Source organism: Chlamydotis macqueenii, chromosome Z (genome assembly GCF_036417535.1).
Source record: "Chlamydotis macqueenii isolate bChlMac1 chromosome Z, bChlMac1.mat, whole genome shotgun sequence".
Lineage (NCBI taxonomy): Eukaryota > Metazoa > Chordata > Aves > Otidiformes > Otididae > Chlamydotis > Chlamydotis macqueenii.
Window position 1 is genome coordinate 12315083 of NC_141593.1, and position 23592 is coordinate 12338674.

Genomic DNA, 23592 nt, shown 5'->3' on the forward strand with positions numbered 1-23592 from the left:
AATGTAGTACATAAATGAGTAACTCATCAGGAAATTAATTCACTTTGACTTACAATAACAACATATAAGTTTAAGATACAGTTCTTATTGCATTGAATCTGAATATTACATTTCTCACATGAGTCAAAAACTCTTTTTGCAAACACTGTTGCAAAAATAGATTTAATTAATAGGACAGCGTGAGTTTTAGATTCATTGTGCTGTCAAAGGTTAAAAAAAAAAACTAGAATTTTTCTAAGTGTCTGTGGATGGTGAAACTGGTGAAATCTCATTTCTTATGGATTTTTGTTCTTTGACTTGTCACCACCTTTAGTCTATCAATTTCAAACTCTTTCCTTCTCCATAAACAGGGTCAACTGTGCCTTCATGTGGCATAACGTGTACACTGTCTGGTCTACGACTGTGCATGTGGACATTGGCTGTTTGGCGACTGTAGGGAGAGTGTACTTGCCTATCTATGCAAGCTTCTGTCCCCTTGAAATGCCAGTTCAGCTTTCTAACTTAATATCAGCTGCTGATTTTTGTTTGTACAGACATGTAAAAATGTAGTTACAGTTGAGCCTTTTAACGTTTTATTAACTAGGTTGAAATTGGTCAAAAGGTTAAAAGCCTGTGTGTATTCTGCTACCTCAATAGGAGCCACTTTAGAATATTAGCTAATGAAATAACCAATTTAATTAGCTAACAGTTTAGATAACCTTGGAACTTCTTTGGAGACTTCCTTTGTATGACTTTAGTCTTTAAAAGAATGATCTTTTTACAATTTGTTTATTATTATAGAAATTACCTCTTTATAGATATAGGAGTTGTTAGTTTGTTCTTTCCCAAAACATTCCCTTAGACGCTGTATAAAAAACAGTGTTAAAAGCGGTAGATACTGTTTTACAGAAGTTTACATCTAGTTAGGGCAGTGAGTGAATGAGTATACTCATGACCAGCAGAGGGCTCTTTGAAAGCGATAAAAAAAAAAGTGTAGACCATTAAACGGGAATTTTAATAGTGGATTTCATATTTATTTTTAAGGTCATGTGGGGGTGAAAAAGACACATTTACATTCTTAAAGATGGAGTATGGATATCATTACATTGTAATTAGTACTATATTGTGAAGAAGTTTGTCAGAAATATGAGGTGCTTCATATTGCCATTGAGTTGTTCCCCGTCTAGCTGTTGAGACAGACAAATAACAGGTGAAAGTCACTGCAGTTGTGTTTTACACAAGACTATCTCAGCTGCTGCAGTGAGAGTACTAGAGATTTTGTTCAGTCCTGATGTGTGTATGCTAGAATCTTAGTGTAAACCAAAAGTGCTTGTTTAGCTAGAAGACCTGTACATAGATTTATTTTCATGTGCATGTTCTGGTTATGGATTCTTAGAGCTGATTGTGCTTTGGAATATTACCTATATAGCAGTCTAATAGCAGTCTAAATTATAAAGATTTTAATGTAAATAACTATTTTTCCAATATTTCTTGTATACATTTTGTTCAATCCATTTTATCAGTGTATGTACTAATGTCAGTCTTTATTTTATCAAATGTTCATGTTCATAATGTTGATTTTTTTTTTTTTTTATCATTGTCACTTTAGGATGGCGATCCTTCAATGAGGAATGCTGCATCTTTTTCCTTGAGGTCACCACAGTCAGTCTGCTCTCCAGCTGGAAGTGATGGAACCCTTAAAGGTAGTCCAGCAGTTATATATATCAATGTATTTTTTACTAATTTTAGAGAACAGAGAGTTTAAAGGGGTGTTTAGTTATTCCTTCTGACTTCTGTATCCAAGTAGTGCTAAAGAGTATGACATTGTGTTTTGGATAAAAAATTATTTTGAGCCCTCATCCAGAAGAAATTTCTGAAGGTCCGAAAATTGACTAATCATCCTTCAAAACAAAACTCAAATTCATGGAGGACAGAAGGATTTGAAATCCTTTCCAGTATGAGGACTAAATTCTTTGTATGAATGGTTTCAGTTGCTCTACGTAAGAAATGGTTTAAAGGCAGCATTACGAGTATTGAACTTTTAACCAGCTCAAAAGTGTTTTAACATGCAATGCTTGTCTTAATTGCAGTCATGAAACTTTAAGAACATGAAGTTAAAATTAGATCAATGAACTCAATACACAGAGTATAAATGAAGCCTGAAAACTTTAGCTGTGGAGAAGGAACAGGGTTAACTGTCAGTCAGTTGAGAGGGAACTGAAAAAAATCTGCTCAAAGTAATTTTTCATGCGAAAATCTGGAATGCATACTGCTGTTTTTAGTATTATCCCTAAGAACCAATGACTGAGATACATGAGACTTAGCAAGGTAGGGGTTTGGGCGTATTCTTGCTAATTTACATTTTCAGTGCCTATATGTTTACATGACAGTAGTAGAAAGATGCAACAGTGCTTTCTTCTCTTTAGCCCTGAAACAAAGTTAAGTCTTTCTGGCTGATCCTGTTAGGTGGACAGGGAGAACAGGAGATGGAGGAAGATTCCAGAGAAGGTGAAGGTGTTGGCCTTATGCATTCTGTATAAGAGACATCTTCAGTGGGCTTGGATCTTACAGCAGCCTTCCCATACCTATGAGGAGATTATCAGGAAGACTTGAGTCAGGCTTTTCAGTGTTATGGAGGAAGGATGAGATACAATGGACCTAAATTGAAATGGGAGGTTCTAACTAGGTCTAAGTAAAAACTTTTTCACTATTAGGTCAGTTGAGCATTGGAAAACGTTGCCCAGAGAATCTGTCCATTTTCTATCCTTGGAGGTTTTCAAGATGAGGTTGGGTAAACCCCTGTGTATTGTGGCCTTCACCCTGCTTTGAGCATGAGGATGGACTGAAGACCTCCTGAGGTCCTTTTCTAACTGAATTATGCTATGATCTTGTGAACATAGTTGACATATATTGTGTTAAACAGTGATAGAAGAAATGTGGCTCAAGTGGCAAGTTGAAGTACATGTATAGCATGCCATGGCAGCATCAGTATTTCAGGAGTTCTTGTGCTGAAGGACTTTTGTAAGACTTGTGTAAATGGAGAAGACTAAGTGTGGTTGGTTGTCTCTCTTTGTCAAGTTTAACAACATTGTGAATCTAAGCTAATTCCACTCCAGTACATGATTACCACTCAGACAGTAGAATATTTGAATTATTTTTTTTTGTTAAAGTAGCTACTGTTCAATTGGCTATATCAGCACCCTTTTTTGAAGGGATACTTTTTCAGATTATTCTGAAAGCAATCTGATTGTACAGTTCAGATTTTAATGTTTCAGCATTAGAGGGGCTGAAAACGTGCAAGAGGAGCTTTTTGATTTATTTACCTGTGTGCTAGCTTTACTTTTCCAGTTGATAAAGGACACATAAAGCACACAACTGGTGCTACCATTTTGCCTTCTTAAAAAGATCAGTGAACTCTGATTGAGAGAACCAGTTATTGATGCTGCAAGAATCTTGCAAAACATTTACTTCCTCTGATCTTGTATTTTATGTAGGGAAGAGGTGTGAATAATTACAATGTTATTTAGAACATGGGATCCCTGACAGTGAGTTTTTGGCCTATGATTTGGAGTGAAAGTCGTGCTGATAAATTTTCCAGTGATGAACAAACAGCAAATATCTATGCTGAACTATTTGTTGCTACTCTGATTAGCCCTTGAAAGTTTGGTTGACAGGTTGCAAACTCTGATTTTAAAAAAAAAGCAAATTACTCAATTGTTGGGGAGGACAAAAAGAATGGCAGTAAACTTCATGAGTCCAGAGAGAGATCTCAGGAAGGATATTATAATATCTAAGCTTTCTCACATAACATAGAGACTTCAGGCAATTACTGCAGGTGTGAGTACAGACTGCATTTTTGTACTTTTCACATGGAAGTAGCAAGGACTTCTGGAGACTTGGAGAATGTGATTGCACAGCCTTGGCTTACTTCAAGACTGAACGTAGATGTCTGATTGGCAGAGTATTAATGAGGAAGAAGTTTTGTTTGCAACTCAAGCAAATATTTGAGAGATGGCAGAAATTATGTTTGTTACTTTGGTTCGTTATTCACTTACTCAGTGGAGCACAATTTCTCTGTTACAGAAATCTTTGCTTCACTTCTGCTCCGCTAAAGGCACCAGAGTAGCTGAAGTTTTGTCCAGAAGTTCTGGGCCGGTCTTTATCCTTTCTTTTTAACGTAAATTTTATATTTTTAGCTATGCAAACAGACTAATAGCTCTGCTTTTGTTCTGTCATCTGTTACCACATCTACTTTCTTAAAAAATATGTTTCTATGAATTATCTGTGAAGAATTAACATGGAGTATTTTCCTTTTGTTGATCTCATAAAATATTCTGTGGGTTCCACTACGCAAGATCACTATCGCTTACTCATCAAAATCCTTTATCTATTTTCTTTACTTTCCCACTGATTTGGAACCTCAGATTTTTTTTTTTTTAATTAAGACAGCTTCTAAAGATCCTGTGTAAAAAAAAAAGACTTCCACAACATTTTTAGACCATTGCTTTCCAAAGAGAAGAGTTCATATTATATACGGTCCTGTTTACATACAGTTTCCTAAACTCCTGGAGAAATATCTGTAAGGTCTAGCAACAACCCTTATGAAACTATATAGTTTTGCACTCTTTTCTAGAAATGAGTTGTATTCCCTAGAGTAATGTTAATGGATTTTTGGTTATTTTCTGAATAATTTGGAAAGATTACTTTTATTTTCTTAGGGATTTATAGGACTTCTCCAGCGAGATTCCTCTACACTTGGTCTCTGAATGTATAGTGAGTGGCAAGAAGAATTAGGAACCTTCTCAAATCTGTAGTACAGACTTCAGTGCTCTCAAAGGTACTTGTTAAGAAAAATTATCATCTCACCTTCTCTCCTTCTAAAGAAAGGTGGAAAAAATGTATTCGAAGATTTTTTTCTGACAGGACCAAAATAAGTATTCATTCTTGTTTCTTTCTTCAAGTCTTAATTTTTTTATGCAAGAATGCTTCTGAATACAGCAGTTCTAAGCTAGAACAGGCAAAGCTGAGTTTTTCATGAGACAGTTGGAGCTCTGGAGAAAGGAGTGGAACTCCTGCCTGAAATCTATTGAAAGAGTATGTGGAAAGTGAATACAGTCTGTCCCTAAAAACCTCACAAATAGGTGTTCTTCTTTGCCTGTCTCACATGCTGTCCTTTTACGTTTGGTTTTTAAGTTAAGTTATACTCTTTGAAAACAAATGTCAGCATTGTCTGTTGATCAAAATAAGTAATAATTTCTTTATGTCTAGTACAAAACATGGAAAGATTTCCAGAGGAAGATTCAATGATGTTAGAAAATACAGAAAGGATTGAGGGTTTCCTATCTTCTTACCTTCATGTTGGATGAGCTGTACCAGTATCGCTCCCAATAACTTCCATCTCTCTTTTTGTTAAAATGTCAGTAATAGAGTTTCCTGACTCTTGCCATGCGACCTGTTCAGATTCTTAGTGCTAGAAAGCTTTTCTCCTAGTGCCTAGCATGAACCATTTTTGTTGCAGTTAGGCATGACACTTCTTGATTTCTTTCCAGTGGGCAAGGAAAAAACATTGACATCATTTTCTTATAGCAGTCATTTAGATATCAAAGAATGTTATCATGTCTTGCACTAATATAATCTTCTACAGACTGAACAGCATTGTTTCTTTCTATCATCTTTACATAACTCATCATTTCTGAACTTCTAATTGTCTTTGATGTCTTTATCTGAATTCTAATTGGTCTGCATTTGTCTTGATGTTGTGCTGTCATAAGTTGTAGGTACAACTCTGTTCGAAGACTTAGAAGGATGAATAGTCAGAAAAGTACCTTAAATCACTTTGTATGATACTACTGTTGTATATGAGATTTATGTTGCAAGTTGTTTAAATGTATTGCTGTCTTTCTGTAGAGCTGATCTGTCTTCTTCTCATGTTGCTACAATTTCTCAGATGAATAAAAAGTTTGTGCTTCTTCTCACTGAATTTCTTTTGTTTCAAAAGATTGTTCAAATTAGTCAAGAAAATTGTAATTTTTTATTCTGTTTTTAAAAGGAGTTGTGGGTCTCTCTCTCAAAGACTCAATACCAAAAGCTGTTATGATCTGTAGATTAATAAAATATGCTCTAATTCTGTTACACAAGAAATTATTAATGATAAATATTTTTAACTACTATTCCTAAGACAGTGCTGTGGAAAGCTGCACTTGTCCACCTTTATTCCCTTCATGCATTTTTACCAAGCACAACAGGTAGTTTATGAACACAGTTTTGCAATAGAGTATACTGCAATCTTACAATATTTTTGTCTAGATCATATTTCCTCAGCTTGTTAGAGAAATTGTTATGAGAAGCTATATAGAAAGCCATGCTAAAGTCGTGATATGGCACTCAGTTCTCTTTAATCCACAGGACCTACTGCTTTACTGAATAAAATTGTTTGATTTGATGATAGTTACTCTTAACAAATTCACTTTGGAATACTACCTTTTTATTATTATCTCAGTCGTTACAGAGAAATTGTTTTTCTAGTATGTACTTAAATCATACAGACTATGTATAATACTCTGGGCGGTCCTTTACTATCCTTTTGAAGAAACTGTTTTTCCCTTTTTGAGTCTGCTGGAGGCACAAATTGTCAAGATAATTTTTAACAGTTCTGAGACTGGTTTAGCCAGAGTTCTGAAGTGAATTTATCTGGTCCCATTTTCAGAAAAACATTCCATTTATGTGAAAGTGGTAAATAGCATCCTGTTAAATTAAAAAAAAAAATTAAATGCTTCCATTTACACATTTTAACTGCAATTTCTTAAAAATCTTTTGGCACCAGTGTGTTCCTCAGGTTCTATCATCAGCAGGTTCTTAGCTTTTCCAACAGACAAACATCAGTATGAACATGGAGCAATATGGATGCTCTGGTTCTTTTCTTCTTCTCCAGCTTCTACCTTTAGGAACTTACAGTATAATTACTCAGATGTGGAAGTATAATAATCCGCATGTAGCACATATGCATTCTTTAAAGCCTTTATTTCCAAAGACTTTCACAGTAAAAATTCTGGAATACTGTATCCAGGTTTGTACAACAATTTGGTACCCTCTTAAATAATGTTCCTGGAGTCTCGAGGATCAGTTTGCTATGGATTTTAAAGGGCATAGTGCTTGAATGTGCCTGAAGTTTCTCCTCAGTGTGCTATGAACCAAGTCTTAGAATTTAGTCTTCATTTGTTCACTAGCAGTTTTTTTCCAGCTTTCATGCGTAGGGAATGATACCTCTGGCAAAAGAGGATGTAGGATGAGTAAAAGACTTTCTGTCTACATGTGGGAACCTTTACCTGCAAGGCAGTTAAAGGAATATGAACATACAATTTTGAATGACCCTCTGGAAGTTGTTGTGCAAGTCGAAGGCTAAAATTCTTTAAAACTCTGTAAAATATGTTAATCCTAAGTTCCTGGTAACCGTAATAGATGTTTTTCAACCATATGGATCACAACAAAGAATGTGATCTGTTGTGTGACTTTGGTGCATCAGCTTTGAAAGGCAAGCGGTCTTTTCTCTGAAGAGGCTCAGAGATGATCAGAGGAAGTATCCTGAATGCTTAAAATAAGATGCGAGTACTGTGGTGTGATTAGAAAGTGTGCAGCTGAAAAACGTACAATGGAGATGGCAGTGACGTGTGCAGTCTCCTGGACAGAAGTTTATTTGTTTGCTACCCAGGTTACTAATGCACAATGAGCAAGTGAATCCATTCTAGGGGTAAACAAACAAGAAGTGCTTTTGAAACTTTACATTTTTAAGAAGGTTCAGTCACTATCAATGCAATGCATTTTATAGTTGCTTGCATTATTAAGAATTTGATAAGAAATCAGTCAAGAGTCACAGAAAAAAAAAGTTCACAAATAGCTACAGCAGTTGATAAAACTTTTTCCATACGTGGTGCCATCTACCACTAGGAATCAGTAGGAAAACTAATTAATGTAGGGAACCATTCTCAGGATTATCATGGGTGGTCAGGATGACTGTTACTGAAAGGTTGTGGAGGTATTGCTGATGAGTGTATTTGTTCTCTGGAGGGGCCTTATTTCCTTTTGATGTTACCTGCTTCTCAGCTACATTTGGTGTTATCTGGTTGACCGTCAGTATTTGCTGTTCAGTGATGATACAATTACCTTCCCAAATCAGTGGAGAATCTCTTTGACTCACAAGTTTGACATATTCCTGCGATATAAGAAGAGATTGCACAAAGTTATTTTATTGATACTATGGAAGATCAGCTACAGAAAGTCTGGGTTTTTTTCTCCTAAATTACCACATTAGATTTGTCCTCAAAAGCTGCCTACTTGTTTCTCTGTTCTAAAAGAATATTCTGAAATTTGGTTCATTCCAAAAGATAATTTTTGAAGATCATTGCATGATTTACTATGTTGACAGCATTTTGTAAAACAAACCTTCTTAACCTGGGAATCTTGACTGGTTCAACAAACAGATCACACCTGTCTGTCTGTGTATTCTTTCCACAGAAACATTTCTTCTGTTATCAACAAGTCTTGTAAGAGCTTTGTTCTCAGATATACAATGGCTCAAGCCTTCTCCCATAGGAAATACTCCAGGCTGACTTCAATAGTAGTAGGCAGAACTCTCTCTGCATAATAGTCAGTGTTTTGTCTGAAGTTTAGGCATCCTACAAAATGTGGTCCATGTTCAATGTGTGATACCTGTTCAAGACTGCTAATGTCTGTGGTAAAGTGAAACTGTTCCAGAATGCTTCATCTTTTTCAATTTCTTTTCATCTCAATACATAGGCACTGTAACTTCTAAGCCTTCTTGTTGCCAGAGGCTTAACCTTCATTAGACGTCTCAGGAACATGTGAAGTTATTGCCAGAACATGTCCTCTTAAAATGCAGCTCATAGGCCTTAGTATCAACACCTTTCAGGAATTTCCTTCAGGAGGGAAGGTACTTTCAGACACCTATTCGTAGTGCTGCCTAGGAGAAGGAAAACTTTACTTTTGTTTCTTCATTTACTGGATTCTAAATATCTTCAATGGAATGCACTGAAATCCTTCTGACCTCCTCAAGTCTACCCAAAGATAAAAAGAACCACCTTATGTGTTGCTGCAGTGTAATTTTTTAGCATGACAAATACCAAATTATACCAAATCAGAACAGTCTTGTTCTATTAACCTAAAAGATTAGGACAAAGGAGAATAAAATCTGTGTCCTCTATTTGAAGCATGGCTGTGAAAAAAACAGTATATGTTTGTTGTGCAACTTCAGAAGTATCCCTTTAAGAGACAATTCAAAAGTAAGATGTCAGGGAGATCTCTTTGAAAAGTTTTGAGCTGCCTCTAAGATTTATAGAAATAAAAATGCAGCTCGTATTTCCTGAGTGGTAGTCATTATCATAAAAGAAATCAGTAATTAACGATTTCTGCTATACATTACACTAAGACAATATTGTAAATTACCAGAAGAGACAGCAATGGGGTGGGGGGCGGGCATCATAAGAACAGGAAGCTGCTGAAAGGCAAGTGAGAGATCTTCATAGAATGTAGCCAGGACTTCAGTACTGGTGGTTGTGTGTGCTATCTAATTTGAAGAGGGAAAGGGAGTAGTGGAAAGATGTTGAAAATCAGGATGAATAAAAACAGGACTTCCCAATATTGTGGATATTATTGGCAGAAAATGGAGTTGTTGCTGATAGTCAAGAAAGGGTAAGATAAACACATTTCATACCCTGCTGTCTACATACAGAAGATATAAGACCTCACAGAATCTACTAGGGAGAGAAAGTAAGTATAGCAGTCTGGGCAAAGAAGTCATCAGTAAAGGCAGACCTTTCATGTGAATTGAAGCTTTGCTAGAGGTATCCATTCTTTTTTTCATCTACAGGTCAGTACTTTGCTTAACGATTCTTAATATTTCTTAAAATATCTGGTAGAAATTGAAGCTGCAGAATAAAGCTACTTTCTTGTTTAGTAGTGTTTCCTGAATTAAGCACATGGGGTTCTATATTCCAATTAGTTTTTGATAGTTTTTAGAATTACTGAACTATGATGAGCTGAACCGGAATGACTAATAATAATCTCAGTCACTGCTTTCTGAAGATCAATATTCCCCAGTGGATGAATGGAATCTGATAAATGTTTACTTTTACAAGAGGAGGCTGACGCTGTTGGTCTAGCCAATAGACTTTTCCTTTTTTTTTTTCCCTCCTGCACACCAGTATACCCTTTAAAGCCAAAAATTGTAGCTCAAAATTGTAATTTGAATAGGTCAAAAAGGTTTTCTGTTTTTCAGAGCTTGTTTCTGGGCTGACACTTATGGGGAGCTGGTTTAACTTGAGGAAGAAAAAATTTAAATGTGATTAATTGGAGAATCTTTTAAATAAAAAATGTCCACTTTTTAAAATTTCTGTAGATATATTCAAAGCCTGGAATGAGTGCATCTAGAAGTAAAAAAAAAAAAGTATGTTTAAAAAAAAAAGGGGAGGGATAAGACAGGGAATGGCAGAAAAATGCCTTAAGACAATTAGTGTTTTCTAGGTAGTAATCAGTGGGGGGGATTGGAATGAGTTTACATAAAATAAAATTAAAAAAAATTGTCAGTTACCTGTCAGAATTTCAGTTAAGGAGGTTGTGTATGTTTTGATTTTTTTTTTTTTTTTTAAGTTAAAAATGTGTGGCTGAAATGGCTAATACCTGTATACTGATCATTAAGTCTTCATCACTGGACCTTATTAAGAATCTTTTTGATCTTTCCTTTTTCTGTAGTCAACTTGCTTTCGTTGACTATTTTCTAATAGTTGATATTCTGAACCTGCAGGTACTACTTTTATTTATTCTTTTTTGGTGGTGGGTGTTTTTGCTCCATCTTCTTTGAAATGATCCCTTCTCTACCTGCAGTGGACTGCTAAAATTCCTAGGAAGTACGCTGCAACTGTCTGGATTACATCTTGACCTAGGAATAATGTGCTTCCTAACCAATCTTATTTCGACCTTTTGTGAACCCAGATATGTGTAGAAATACACATTAAAATTATGTAGGTTATATTTAGTGTGTTTTTATATAAACATGAAACAACATAACTGTTCAGTTTTTCTGAATTATTATTCTAGGATCAAGACAACCTTTAATCCAACAATCTCAGCCTCCACCTTACTCATCACCTAGAGATGTTCCCCCAGACATATTGTTAGATTCTCCAGAAAGAAAGCAAAAGAAACAAAAGAAAATGAAGTTAGGCAAGGATGAAAAAGACCAGACTGAAAAAGCTGCAATGTATGATATCATTAGTTCTCCTTCCAAGGACTCCACTAAGCTTACGTTAAGACTCTCTCGTGTAAGATCTTCGGATATGGACCAGCAGGATGATATGCTTTCTGGTTTGGAAAACAGCAGTGTGTCAGAGGGTGATATTCCTTTTAATGTGCAGTACCCAGGACAGACTTCCAAAACACCCGTTACTCCACAGGATGTTAACCGCCCACTAAACGCTGCTCAGTGTTTGCCGCAGCACGAACAGACAGCTTTCCTTCAGGCACAACAAGTGCCTGTTTTACAACAGAACACTTCAGTTGCTGCAAAACAACCTCAAACACCTGTGGTACAGACACAGCAACAGGTTTCGCAACACGGAACTATAACGTCATATGATGAAGTAGAATTGGATGCATTGGCTGAAATTGAGCGGATAGAACGTGAATCAGCTATTGAAAGGGAGCGATTTTCAAAAGAAGTGCAAGATAAAGGTAAAAGGATTGTGTGTGTGTATACACTATATATATTATATAAATATATATATATGCATATAAAACCCATATATATATATACACAAAAAATTTCCTGTCATTGTCACATAGTTCAGTTCTGTTTACGCAGTGTAGGTTCTTCTGCGACATTCATCTCCATTCCCCTCCAACTATAAACTGTAATCTCTCATATATGCACATTTTTAATATCTGGTATTCTTTATTTGGGATCTTAATGGATAGAAAGTGAAGTTCTTATGTTTCAAAATTCCTTTTCAGCTGCTCTTTATTTTGAACCATGAGACTGAATGAAGTACAATTGACATTGTTTATACTTTCTGAAATTCCAGCAGTACTATAAGTCAAAATTTGTAATAAGTTCTGGTAGTTAAATTATTAATTAACTGCCCATGTTGCTTAATATAAGAAAATTACAGGAAAACTCTTTTATCCTATTTCTATTCATATCCTCATTTGAACTTAATATGAAGGAGATGTTAGATTAAAATCACATCTGTTCTTTTAAAGGCAGTGTAATGGTTGAGTAATACATACTACTATGTTGTCTCCAATGTTTGTTCAACGGGATATTCATTGTCATGTAGGCATTACAAGCTTTAGGAAACTGCCATGTATCTATATGGTCTCTAGGACAGAACCAAATGAGACTCTGAAATGTTTTCTCTTCACTTCAGTAGCTGTACTGGTTGTCTTAACTGATTTCATTGAGTCTGTCCTCTTTGGGGTTTTTTGTTTTGGTTTGGTTTTTTTTCTGTTGTTAACTGGTTTGATGGTCTTAAGCTTCAGAAATCTCAAAAGTAGATGCAAAGCACACATGTAAATCTTGAAGAGAAGATGTATTTTATAAATTAGATAGTGATCGGTTAACATAAGTATTTTTCAGAAGCTTCCTCTGCATTGTGTTTAACTTCTGATAAATTATGTTTTATAGTATAAATTAGCTAATTTATACTATAAAACTATAGTATAGTAGCTAATTTATTAGCTACTCCCAAGAAAAATCTTGCAGAGTGGAAAACAGCACAAATTCTGATTTTGGAAGTTCATTAAAATGGTCAATTTTGGACATACTTGCATGGGCAAAACTGAATTTGCATACAGTTTGGGTCTTTAACCAGCAGAGAGAGCACAAATTTTCTTGCTAATCAAAGATTTTTTTCTTTATTTAAAGATGCTGGGGCAGCAGGGAAGGGGGGAGAGAGAGTTTATGTGTGTATGTGTGTTTGTAAATGTGGTTGTTGCAATTACTAAAAGGTTTGACTTCTTAGATATTTATTTGGTAACTAAATCAAGTCTTGCTAGGAAATGTTGTTTGTGAATATATGGAGAAAATGTGTGCTCACTTCAAAAGGGATCTCTACTGTCAGTAGTATAAATTATATGAAATGAGGAATTTGTTACTTTGCTTAAAACTCTTCTACTAATTTTTAAATTACTGATAGAGAGCTTCTGGTTTGTCACCTAATACTTTGAAAGCTACTTTTATATCCACACACTTCAAGGAGAATCGCCAGCACATTTTAGCTGAGAAGCATCTGGAAAAACACACTGTATTCTTGATAGTGCACAGCAGCCTTAAAACATTTAAAGCAAGACTAAAACACACGTTCTCTTTTGTTCTGGCTTTCATAAAATGTTGAACATTAGTTGTAAAGTTTGTTTACCATAATTACATAGCCAAGGGCGGACTGATTTGTTTCTTTGGGGGAAAGGAGTGATTTTTATAGAATGTGATCTCTTCCTTTCACCACTGCTCAATAGCCATCTTCCCAAATAAAGATTCCAGTCTTTTGCTTCCCTTCTACCTGCATCCTCTGGCAGGTCTCAGTTCTTCCTAAGTTCCTGCAATTGGTATGAATTAGATGCAAGAGTTGCTGCCGTATACTGGGACACATGATCACCATTTATTCATTGGTGGTAAGTTGCCCATATGCTAGACAGCAGTTCTTTTCACTTTGGCTGCGGACACTTCAGCCATGCATGAACAGTATTGAGTAGAAGGCTTGGGACAGATTTCCTGAAAAGCTGTTACCTTGGAAAAATATGGTTCTTATTTTTTGGAAATGCTTTTGCCATTGCTTGTAAGTTTGTACTATGTCTACAAGTTAATACGCACTGGGATTGTTCCAGTTACAGCTGTTTGGTTTGATGTGATTACAGGAGGAAGCTTCCTCTGTTGTTCCTATGGGAATATGTCTGTTAGAAATATATCAAATAACTCCTAAATATGTCATTCATTTTTGTGAAGCTGCTTACTGTACTTAATGCAAAAGCCTGGCAGTTGTGTGTTTTAGTACGTACACTGTAACTTCAGGTCACATCATGTCAAGAAAATAGTGTGATTGTAGCAAGGACTTGGTCCAGCTAGAACAGGAATGCGTAGTGCTAGCTGATTGCTTTACAATTGCAAGCATCCTTCTGGAGAACTTACTCAAGATGCTAGCACGTGCTGGAATCTGTATGAAGGCATCTTTGCTGCTTTTGTAATTGGGTGTAGGCACCTGTTGCCGTCTTCCATAAATTACTTCGAGTAGAATTGTACTCGCAAGTCTTGCTAGAAGATTAGTGGTCTCTTCTGTTCTTTTTTAGAAATTAAATTTCTACAGTGCTATGCTTCATTGAAGTTTTTCAGATGCTATCTTTTTACACAGTAAGGCTTTGGTTGGATATGACATGTGCTTTCTGAGGCTTGGAACCAGTAGTGTGGTGGAACTGTTCATTCCAGATGAGAGGCAGAGATTGTTTGGTGGGGCAGTTCTTGCTAAAAATTATACAATTGCTACACTTGCCTAAGGCAATGCTAAGGTCTTTGGGTTTTTAATGCTGAGATTCTTTTACAGGTGGGAAGTGGGGATTGGAGCCCTTTGGTAATTATAGTACTTTCTGTAATAAATCGTTGATTCTAACAAATCTGTTAAAATACTTCGCTTCCACCAAACAAAGTCTCTCAAAGTGAAAGGCAGTCTCTGTTTCAGAGGTGGAACTAACACAGATTTTGCAGAAGTGCTACGTTCATTGAAAAACGGCTTATCTTTCTGGAACTTGATTGTCAGGCCTTTGCTTTCTGAAAAATGAATTCTTATAGTAAAAATCACTAATGCCAAATCTGGCATATTTGACCTAATCTATGTCAGATATGTTTAAGGAGTGATTTTATAAGACAGACCTTTTGCCTTATATCTGAGTGCTTTTCAGAACTCTGGTTTTATAATTCTATACTTTTGGTCTACTTGAATCTTGGATTAAGTGGATTATATGGTCTTTTCATCTCTGTAGAGAGCTGCAAAGTTTGAAGAAGTTAAAACCAACTTTTTGTTGTCCTTGTCCTCTGTGCAAGAAGGGCAAGAGTCATCTCCTCTTCCTACTTTTTCCATCAAGGTCTCTCTGCATTGATTAATTTTGTGAGTAATTTGTCTGTATCTGTTAATAAAAGGAATAGTTGGAGATTTTGGAGATCAAGGCACTTGGCAACAACAGTTGCATTCTAATACGTCTGGTATGTCTAATACCCTCTGAATAGGTAAGTTCATGGAACCTGACATATCTCAGATCTTCAGTTCCCTTTGCCCCTCTCACAATGGCCTCTATATCCTCATCAGATACAAGCTGACACTCAATACTAGACCATATTTTCTCTTTTGAAAGGATGTGTAGTATTACAGATAGTTCCAGATACTATTTTTCAAGATCCAGTTTATCTGAGTTGGAAAAAAAAGTCATTTGGAAGGGCTAGTACAGAAAGAGATTATATTTTTCCACAACAATCAACAAGTGAACCATCCTCCGCTTAGGTGCATTATGGTAATTTGATTATATAGTTTATTTAGAAAGATAAGGAAGCTTCCCACACACTTTCTTCACTTGTAATTATCAGTCGTTGCATTTCCTGTACTACTCGGTGCTATTGAATACTTTTCAAACAGGTAGATGTCCAAGCCTGTTTTGTTCACTTAACTGTAGCTGTGCTTGTTCAAATTCTGAAGTTGACTATTCCAAGAAAGTACAGGAAATCCTGTTGAGTTTTAGAAAATTACGTCCCAGGAATTTCTCTTCTTTAAATAATCTTTTTTTCCTTGGTTGAGTGGGGGAACGTTGAGGGAGAAATTCCATTTTGGTAACCTTCAGTTCTTTGCATTAACCTGTGCTTTGCCTCTGTTCAGATACAAGTGAGTTATTTTTGTGGGTAGTCAAATAGTTCAAAGGTAGCCAGTCACTTTCAGTCTAAACCTTTGCTAGAACATTACATTAAGTTCTTCTTGTTCTTCAAGAGTTAGACCTGCTACTGAATTAATTTTCAGGATCAAGGTTTATACCTAAAGATCTTTCATGCTTTTCTAAAAACCCAGAATACTGTGAATAAAAAATATTTAAGATATTAATATCAGAAGGAGCTCTGAGTCTTCTAGGAAGGGGAAAAGGGACGATAACATTGAAAACCACTGAAAAAAAAACAGAAAGTAACCGATCTTTTTTCAGAGACTCTTTTTCAAATTGCTTTCATTTTTTCTTTTTTTTCGAATTTGCAAAGTTTTAATTTGAGCTTTTCCATACATAGTATTGTGTGTTCACTGTACATTTTCGGCTACTGCAAAGACACTTTTATATAAAGCAGCTGTCTTAACAGATTAAGGAGTTCTGCTTTTACCTGTAAAAGGCACTGTTCTCTGGAGTTTGTGAGAAGAGTAATGAAAACTTTAATCATTAACTAAAATTTCATTGGGAGGCTAATATTTTTTTAAAACGTAAAAGCATTAGAAGCATTTTTTAAATGAGACAAATGTACTCATATCTGTGTTTTTTCCCTGTATATTTTACCTCTGAGGATCCATTTTAATCACTTTTTTGGAATCTTACTGTGGATTCTTTGAATTAGGAAGAAGTGAAACTGTATTAACTTTATTTCCAATAATTGGATCAGTTAGGGGGCATTTGTATGCCTGCTGTGGGCCCTTCTTTTTTTAGTTCGTTCCAACCCCATAGCAGCAGAGACACACATCCCAAGAGTGTGAATCTGCCGGAGCAAAACTCTCAAAACTACAGTTACAGGTAAGTAACATTTTTCTCTTATCTTTTAAGTTGTTATCGAACTCCTCTCCCTCTCTCCCCATTACCTATCTCCCTGCAAAAGTTCCCCAAAGAGGAAACTAATAGAAGAACGCTATTAAGAATGAAGAATTTGTTTACGTCCAATTTTATGTGACCTATTAATGAAATGACAGAATGTGTAATTATAACCAGTCCATTAGCATTAGTTTCAAAAAATATGTTCTAGCTCCTTAAAAATGGAGCAGAGGTGTAGTCATTTGTGTAGTGATCTTGGAGAAGATTACAGTCACTAATACCAGAGGATGAAATGAGGCAGTGTAAAATATAAATAATTGTGTGTCTATTTAGTAAGACAGTGTGAGAATGAGTTATTGTGTATTTTGTGCATACAAACTTTCGTTAGGTCTACATTTCTTAGTGTGATGTAATGGATGAAACTGTCACCTCATGTAGCCTTTCCAAGAAAAAGCAGCTTTGCAACTTCCAGTTCCTATACGTGGGGGGCTAGGGGGGTGTGTGTGTGTGTGTGTTTTCAGTCATGTTTTTAAAAAAGTAAGCTGAGGGAATTCCTCTTCTGTCTAGAGAAATTGCAATGAAGTGTTGCAATGTTTGCATCTATCTAGGAAAAATTACTTTCTTTTATATTTTTTATAAAGAATTAATTAATAAGTGAATGAAAACCACATTTTTAAAAAATAGAGGCTTTTTATTTTTAATGGTGTTTTATTTTATTTTGGTGCTTTTGTGTAAGATGAAATCAAATTCCCTCATTTATTCCCAATTGTGCTTTATGTAGGGTAGCACAGAAACCTGCCCTTTTAAGCAGATGTAGAAAATAACTAAAACCTAGCAGTTTGGTAAGAAGTCAATTTTCTATTATCTGTAGCATAAACTAAGATTAGAAAATTAAATATAACTTGCATGCAGCGTATGCCCTTGATTGCACCTGTTAGATGAATAGGAGGATTTGCAATATTACTTACCCAATAATGACTTTATTTTGTTCTGGGACAGTCACTTCTCTATGATGGATTTAAGTCTTGATAAAGAAATGTCACGTATATCTAATAAACCTTATTAAGAGTTTAAGCATAGTATTTCTATAATTCATAGTCACTAAGTTCACTCTGACATGAACCTAAGAAGACACAGACTTCTTTCATTATCATGCAGTATAGATGTTGCTAGATCTAGTTAACTGAAGATATTTTTGAGTGCAAGGTCTGATATTGGAATAAAATCAATATCTGGAAGGGAGATTTCAAGGTCATTCCTTATTTCTAAAGTTTGTTGTATATACAAATGAATTAAAAACTAGTTGGAAATGTTAATCTGTAAGTGATATATACATAGTAAGTAGTTTTCATTGTCTACTATTAGTTTTTTGCATTTTCTTTGTGAAATTAGGAACTGCATTGTGTATTTCAAAGTAATTACACTTCAGATTTTGCTCAGATATTTTAACAATTGAGTTTTCAAAACTATAATTCTTCAAAAGCAGTCACATGAATAAAACCCAGCATTTATGTCAGAAAAATTATGTTATAAATTAAAATCATATTGTTTCTAAAAGCAGTATTAAATTCAGGGAGGTTAAGCTACAGCTTCCAATCTCTAAACAAGTGTAGCAGTTTCATTATACTTTTCTGTAGCTGAATCGTTGTTTTCTAGATAAATATTTATTTTGTAGTACTACAGTTGACAGGGAGTAATGAGTTACCAGACATCCGTAAGCAGAAAAACGCATAAGATCACATTTCTTTCTCCAGTTATGCTGATTACATTTTCATTGTATTTAAGAAAACAAGCAAAACTTTAACAAGATGAAAATTCTGAAGGCTGCTGCACCCTAAGATGTGTCACAGACTCCTGTAGTCTTTTTGTGTTTTGTCCTGAATGAGTTTGGATATCCCTCCTGATGGGCTTTCTTTTCTGCACAGTGACCAGAAGTTTGATAACGTCTTATAAAGAATTGCTAAAAATTAGCAGCTGTTTCTGTTCGTTTTCTCAGAAATCCCTTCCTCTGAACTGCCACAGCTGGAAGCCCTCTGGTCTCTACCTCAGAGACTTTGGAATTACATTCTGTTCTGTAAAGCTTCCTATAGCAGGTTCATCACTGTACTTTCTTAGTTTCCTCTGTAAGGAAGCAAGCAGTGAGAATAAAATTTTTGACTTGTGTTTGCTGAATCTCTCCTTCAAGGGGAGGCGCTAGTACTGTGGGAATCTCTTCTACTGCTGGGAGGAGTTCTCTTTGGTTGTTCAGTTCTTTGTTTATTGGAATATGGCTTTGTGGGAAGGTCAAGTGAGAGTAAACTCTTGTCAGTAATGCTTAATGTTCATGAAGAAGTAGAAAGATAAGAATGGGTATTTGCCCTCGCTCCATTGATAGGTTATCCGTCAATACTGTTAAAGTAATTTTAAACCTTCCTTCTACCCAGATTGGATTGATTCGTTTAGATTCTTGCAGTCTGCTGAATTCTTGTCCCTGTTGGTTGCAGGGACAGGGCACTTGGACAACTTTGAAGAGATCTGTGAAAAATAACTAAGAAAACAAAACAGTTGACAGTAAACATAGATTTATTATTTAGACATATAGTAATGTGTTACCTGTTGAAAATTACTAATCTTGACTGTTAGCTTAAATAAGATAAGCTTGTTATTGATCTCTGACTGACTTGTCTGTGATGTTGTTAAAATGAATGAAAGGTTTGACAATAAGCAATAACTGCTTAGGATTGGTATATTTGATTTAAATTTATTCATTGCTGATTTAAATAATTTGAATATCCCAGTAATCTCCAAAGAGTGTTAGGGCTTTAAAATATAAAGCTCTTAATTGTTATGCTTTAAAATAATAAAGTTTATACTGGAGTCGTCAAAATGGTTCATCCAGAATTTGACATTAGAGGATCAATCTTCTTTGTGGTTCTGAAGAGGACTGCCTTCACATTTAATCATCTTGGTTATGAAGTTTCCAATTGCATCCCTTACAAAGTGTAAATGAGAAAGTGATAATCGTCTGTTGTGTCTTCGAGATCATTCAAGATCATTCAGAACTCTCTCGATTTCAGACTCTGTCAAACAATATTAATAGGATGGAATGTTACCATTCTGCTAAAATGAAGCTTAGCAATCATGCACGTGGTTATTATTTAGACTTGTTACCTTTTCACTGATATTTACAAAAGCCCCATTTCATTTTGCTAGGACAAGCAGTTCTAGAAGTTTTTAGGCTCTCATCCTATTATACTCATTTGTTGAAAGAGTTTAATCTGAGACTTATGGCGAGCATCGGATTTGCAAAAAGGCAATAACATCAGAGACTTCAGCACTAATGGTGTTCTGGCTGCTGCTTTGAGAGGGTTTCAGGTTAAACAGAAGAATGGAGGTACTTCTTCAGTACAGCCCACCTTATCCAGCTGCTGTCACTGACGTTTGCTCAGCTTCCAAGCATATCCGTTTTCAGGATGGTTATTCTCCAAATCATGATTGACTCACAGAAATGTATTTGAAGATATCTGTGGTTATTCCAGTGCAGTGGGTTTTTTTCACAAAATTCTACAGTAATTAATTTCTAAATCTTAAAGTACTCAGCGTTTTGATACACAGATATTTCCAAAAATGAAGGCTACAACCTGTCTCCAAGAATACTGTTCATAAGAGGACACGTGAGAGATAACCACTTGGAAATCCCACTAATCTTTATTTCCATTTCCAACTTGTGGTTCTTGTAATGTTTTGTTTCTTGCACCACAGTGACCCGTTTAATTTGACAGAATATCTCTACTATTTTTAGAATACAGTAGCTTCTGATCTTGCTTTGAGTACCAAGATACTTTTGGCGAACATGTTGCATGTAAAGAGAGAACATCCATGCGGATTTGCCAAGCCAAAAGAATGTATACGAAAGAGGATAACTGGGATCAGATTGTGCTCTGAACTATCATGAATTTGTTCAGGGAATTCAACAAAATGTGGATGTATTTTGGATGTATCTACGTTCTTGGGAAGGGGCGGAGGAGTGAATAATGTTTCTAAAAAGAAAAAAAAATCTGAAAAAAACAAACTTGGATACCTGATCTCTAATATATCGGAAAGCTCTGCTGTGGCTTACTACATATTCCTTTTATTATGAAAAAAAAAGAATGAAACAAAAAGATCCTAATCACACTTCCTTGGTCTCAAGAGCTTGTGAGCCTACATGTTCAGAACCGTGGCAAGCTTTGAGTCTAGGTCTGCAGGATTTGAAAGAAAAATATTAGTCTGATGTTTTGGCAAAGTCCTAGATCCTGGTAATAAAAAGAAATTCTACTGTCTATGGAATTAAGTGAATGAAGCTTGGATACTGATGCCTTGAAGGACATAAAGTATATTTGAATGAGTATTGTAAAGGTTCCTATGTTCATCTGTTCGTCAAAACCCTAAGGGGTCTTGGGAGTCATGCCTTAACAAAGTAGATGTATGCAAACTTGCATATATTTAATTGTAAAGAGAAGATATGAAGACATCTGTTTTCAGAGGATGATTACTCTCTCCTCATCTGATTCTTTATTAATTATTCTCATATAGTTCAAAGTGAGTTCAAGATTTTATAAAGCCCTTGAAGCGCAATGGTGTATTTCAGCTTCAGATTTCTGCAGCTATCGTGGCAGCTTACCAAGTTCTTGTGCTCATTGAATGGAGCTTTTTCATTATGCTCAATGAAGACAGTGGTACTATGCACTCTTCCTACCTTTTATGCCCTGGTTCAATCTCATATTCTCATGTACTTGGGCCAGCTTTTTTGTCCTAGATCCAGAAATCTCATAGAGGCAGAACAGTAATGATCAAGTCTACTTCCGAGGATCGCCATCAAGATGCACTGTAAATATGAAGAAATCTGTGAGTAATCTGTAATTCTGTCTACAACCACCATGCCATTTAGGAAAAGAAAACTTTGAAAGTGTCCCTTTCTTCTCAGATAAGATGTCAACACATTGTGGTTATAGTAACTTAACAAAACATCAGTATTCAGTTGTCAAGAGAAATTAAGAAGGTGCATCAAGAGAGCTCTGTATTTAGAGGGAATATGTATGGCAAGTTGTGATGTAATCATCTACTTAGATATTCTGAACTTACTATGTGACGTTTGGGATGATGAAGAGCAGCAGCATTTTGAGCCTGGTCAGTTACAGAAGTTCAAGCGAGAAAATTGGTCCTACTTGAATTGTTTTGATTGTTTACTCTTGGAGCCTTCAGCATGAGGGCTCAGACAGGTGAGTTCTGGTTGATCCAGCTACAGCTGTTTAAGGCATCACAGCTCCTGGCCAGCTGCCTTGCTTCTATAGTAGTGCTAGCAGAGGGAAACATTTGCTTGGCTCTTAACTGACTTGTTCAGCCTAGTAGGTTCATGCAAAACATCTTTGCTAGTGCTTTAAGGTGATGCATTGGACAGTGAAATGCACTTGTGGAAGTACGAATGCATGTTCCCTTCTGCTACAAGTGATAACCTCGGTTAAAGGAATGGGGCAGATAACTGATAACAGTAATGTCTTAAAGGCTACTGTTAGATCCAACATCAGAGCTTTACAGAATTTATTAAGTGTGTCTGATATTTCTGAGTTAAAATGAAAAAGCTGACTGACTTTTTTCTGAGAACACAAGTTTCTCAATTTGTGTTTCAAAATATAAAGAGTTTTAGTTGAGAAATAAGTTATTTGTGTGTGTGTGTATTAATGTATATGTTAAAAAAAAAAAATAATTTTTAACCTGTTAGTCTGGAAGCTTCTACTTCATGACCATTCTTAAGACCTGCCATGAAGCTCAGTGAGATCAAAGCCCTCTTATTCACAGGGAGAAAAAGACTTTGTCACTGCATGAAGGTTTCAAAAAAAAATATTCATTTTGATCAGTACTGTAGGGAAATTAATCTATATAAGTTGTCGTATGAATCCAACAGTTGCTGTAGTACAGAAAGAGCAAAAATCTCCATGCTAAAAAGCTGCAATTTATTTTGCTTCACATGTCACGAAGTTGGCAGGCATTCCTACATGTTTTTGTTGAACTTCAAAAAGTTCTTTATTTGCAGTTGATGAGTTTCTGCATGGAGTTCATTGTATCTGTTTTTACTGTCTTCCAGCCATTAAATGCTGTACATAATTTTGGAGTTTTAGGAAGTTAGAGATGTACAAATAGATTTGAGAATAAAAATGGTGGGAAAAAAGTCTGTTCACATCACTAGAACTGACCATGTTACCGCTTGTTGCTGTGTTCTACTGGTAATTTTGGAGATGATCCTTCGAAGTTTTAAATTGTTCTAAATAAGAATCTTCTACAAATACAGGAAAAAAAATAGAAGTCATGGATTACAATTCTGTTTTACTATTTGAGAGGCTGGTGCTTTTTTTTTTTTTTTTTTTCCCTTGGAGTTTATTTCCCTGTTCCTTGATTGCATTCTCCTCACCATTCATTCTCCTGCTCCCAAAAAAATAGCTGACTCATTGCATCTGGTGATAAGGCACCACAAATTCAGGCACAAAATAAATTATTTTTCTTACATTGCATTTGTGGTCTAGACGTTTTGACAATAGATCTACAACAGAATTTCCAACCTATGTTTAGTCATTTCTTAAAGTCATATTCCCTGATTACAGAGAAAGTAATTTTTTTTTTTTACAAATTACAGAATTACAGTTGAGAAATGAGAATATAAGCCTTAGTGCAGGTAGGGCATTTGGTTTTCTCACCAGAAATTGATTTTAGTTTAGAGTACCATGTTGGTAATATAAATAGGTTGTAGTTTAAATGAATAGAACATACTCTTTT

General features: G+C 35.5%; 1 protein-coding gene across 5 annotated transcripts in view; it reads left to right on the top strand.

The window, feature by feature from the left end:
• NIPBL (NIPBL cohesin loading factor) overlaps window positions 1-23592 on the top strand; it is a 168595-nt gene that overhangs the window by 84761 nt on the left and 60242 nt on the right. For 3 of the 5 annotated variants that reach the window (XM_086770042.1, XM_086770041.1, XM_086770045.1), the window contains exons 8-9: window positions 1589-1682; window positions 11089-11721. In XM_086770042.1, coding sequence (XP_086626168.1) covers window positions 1589-1682; window positions 11089-11721 — 727 coding nt within the window. Of the gene's footprint in view, window positions 1-1588; window positions 1683-11088; window positions 11722-20163; window positions 22044-23592 lie in introns of those variants that run through there. The other 2 variants (XM_086770043.1, XM_086770044.1) reach the window with 2 other exon arrangements.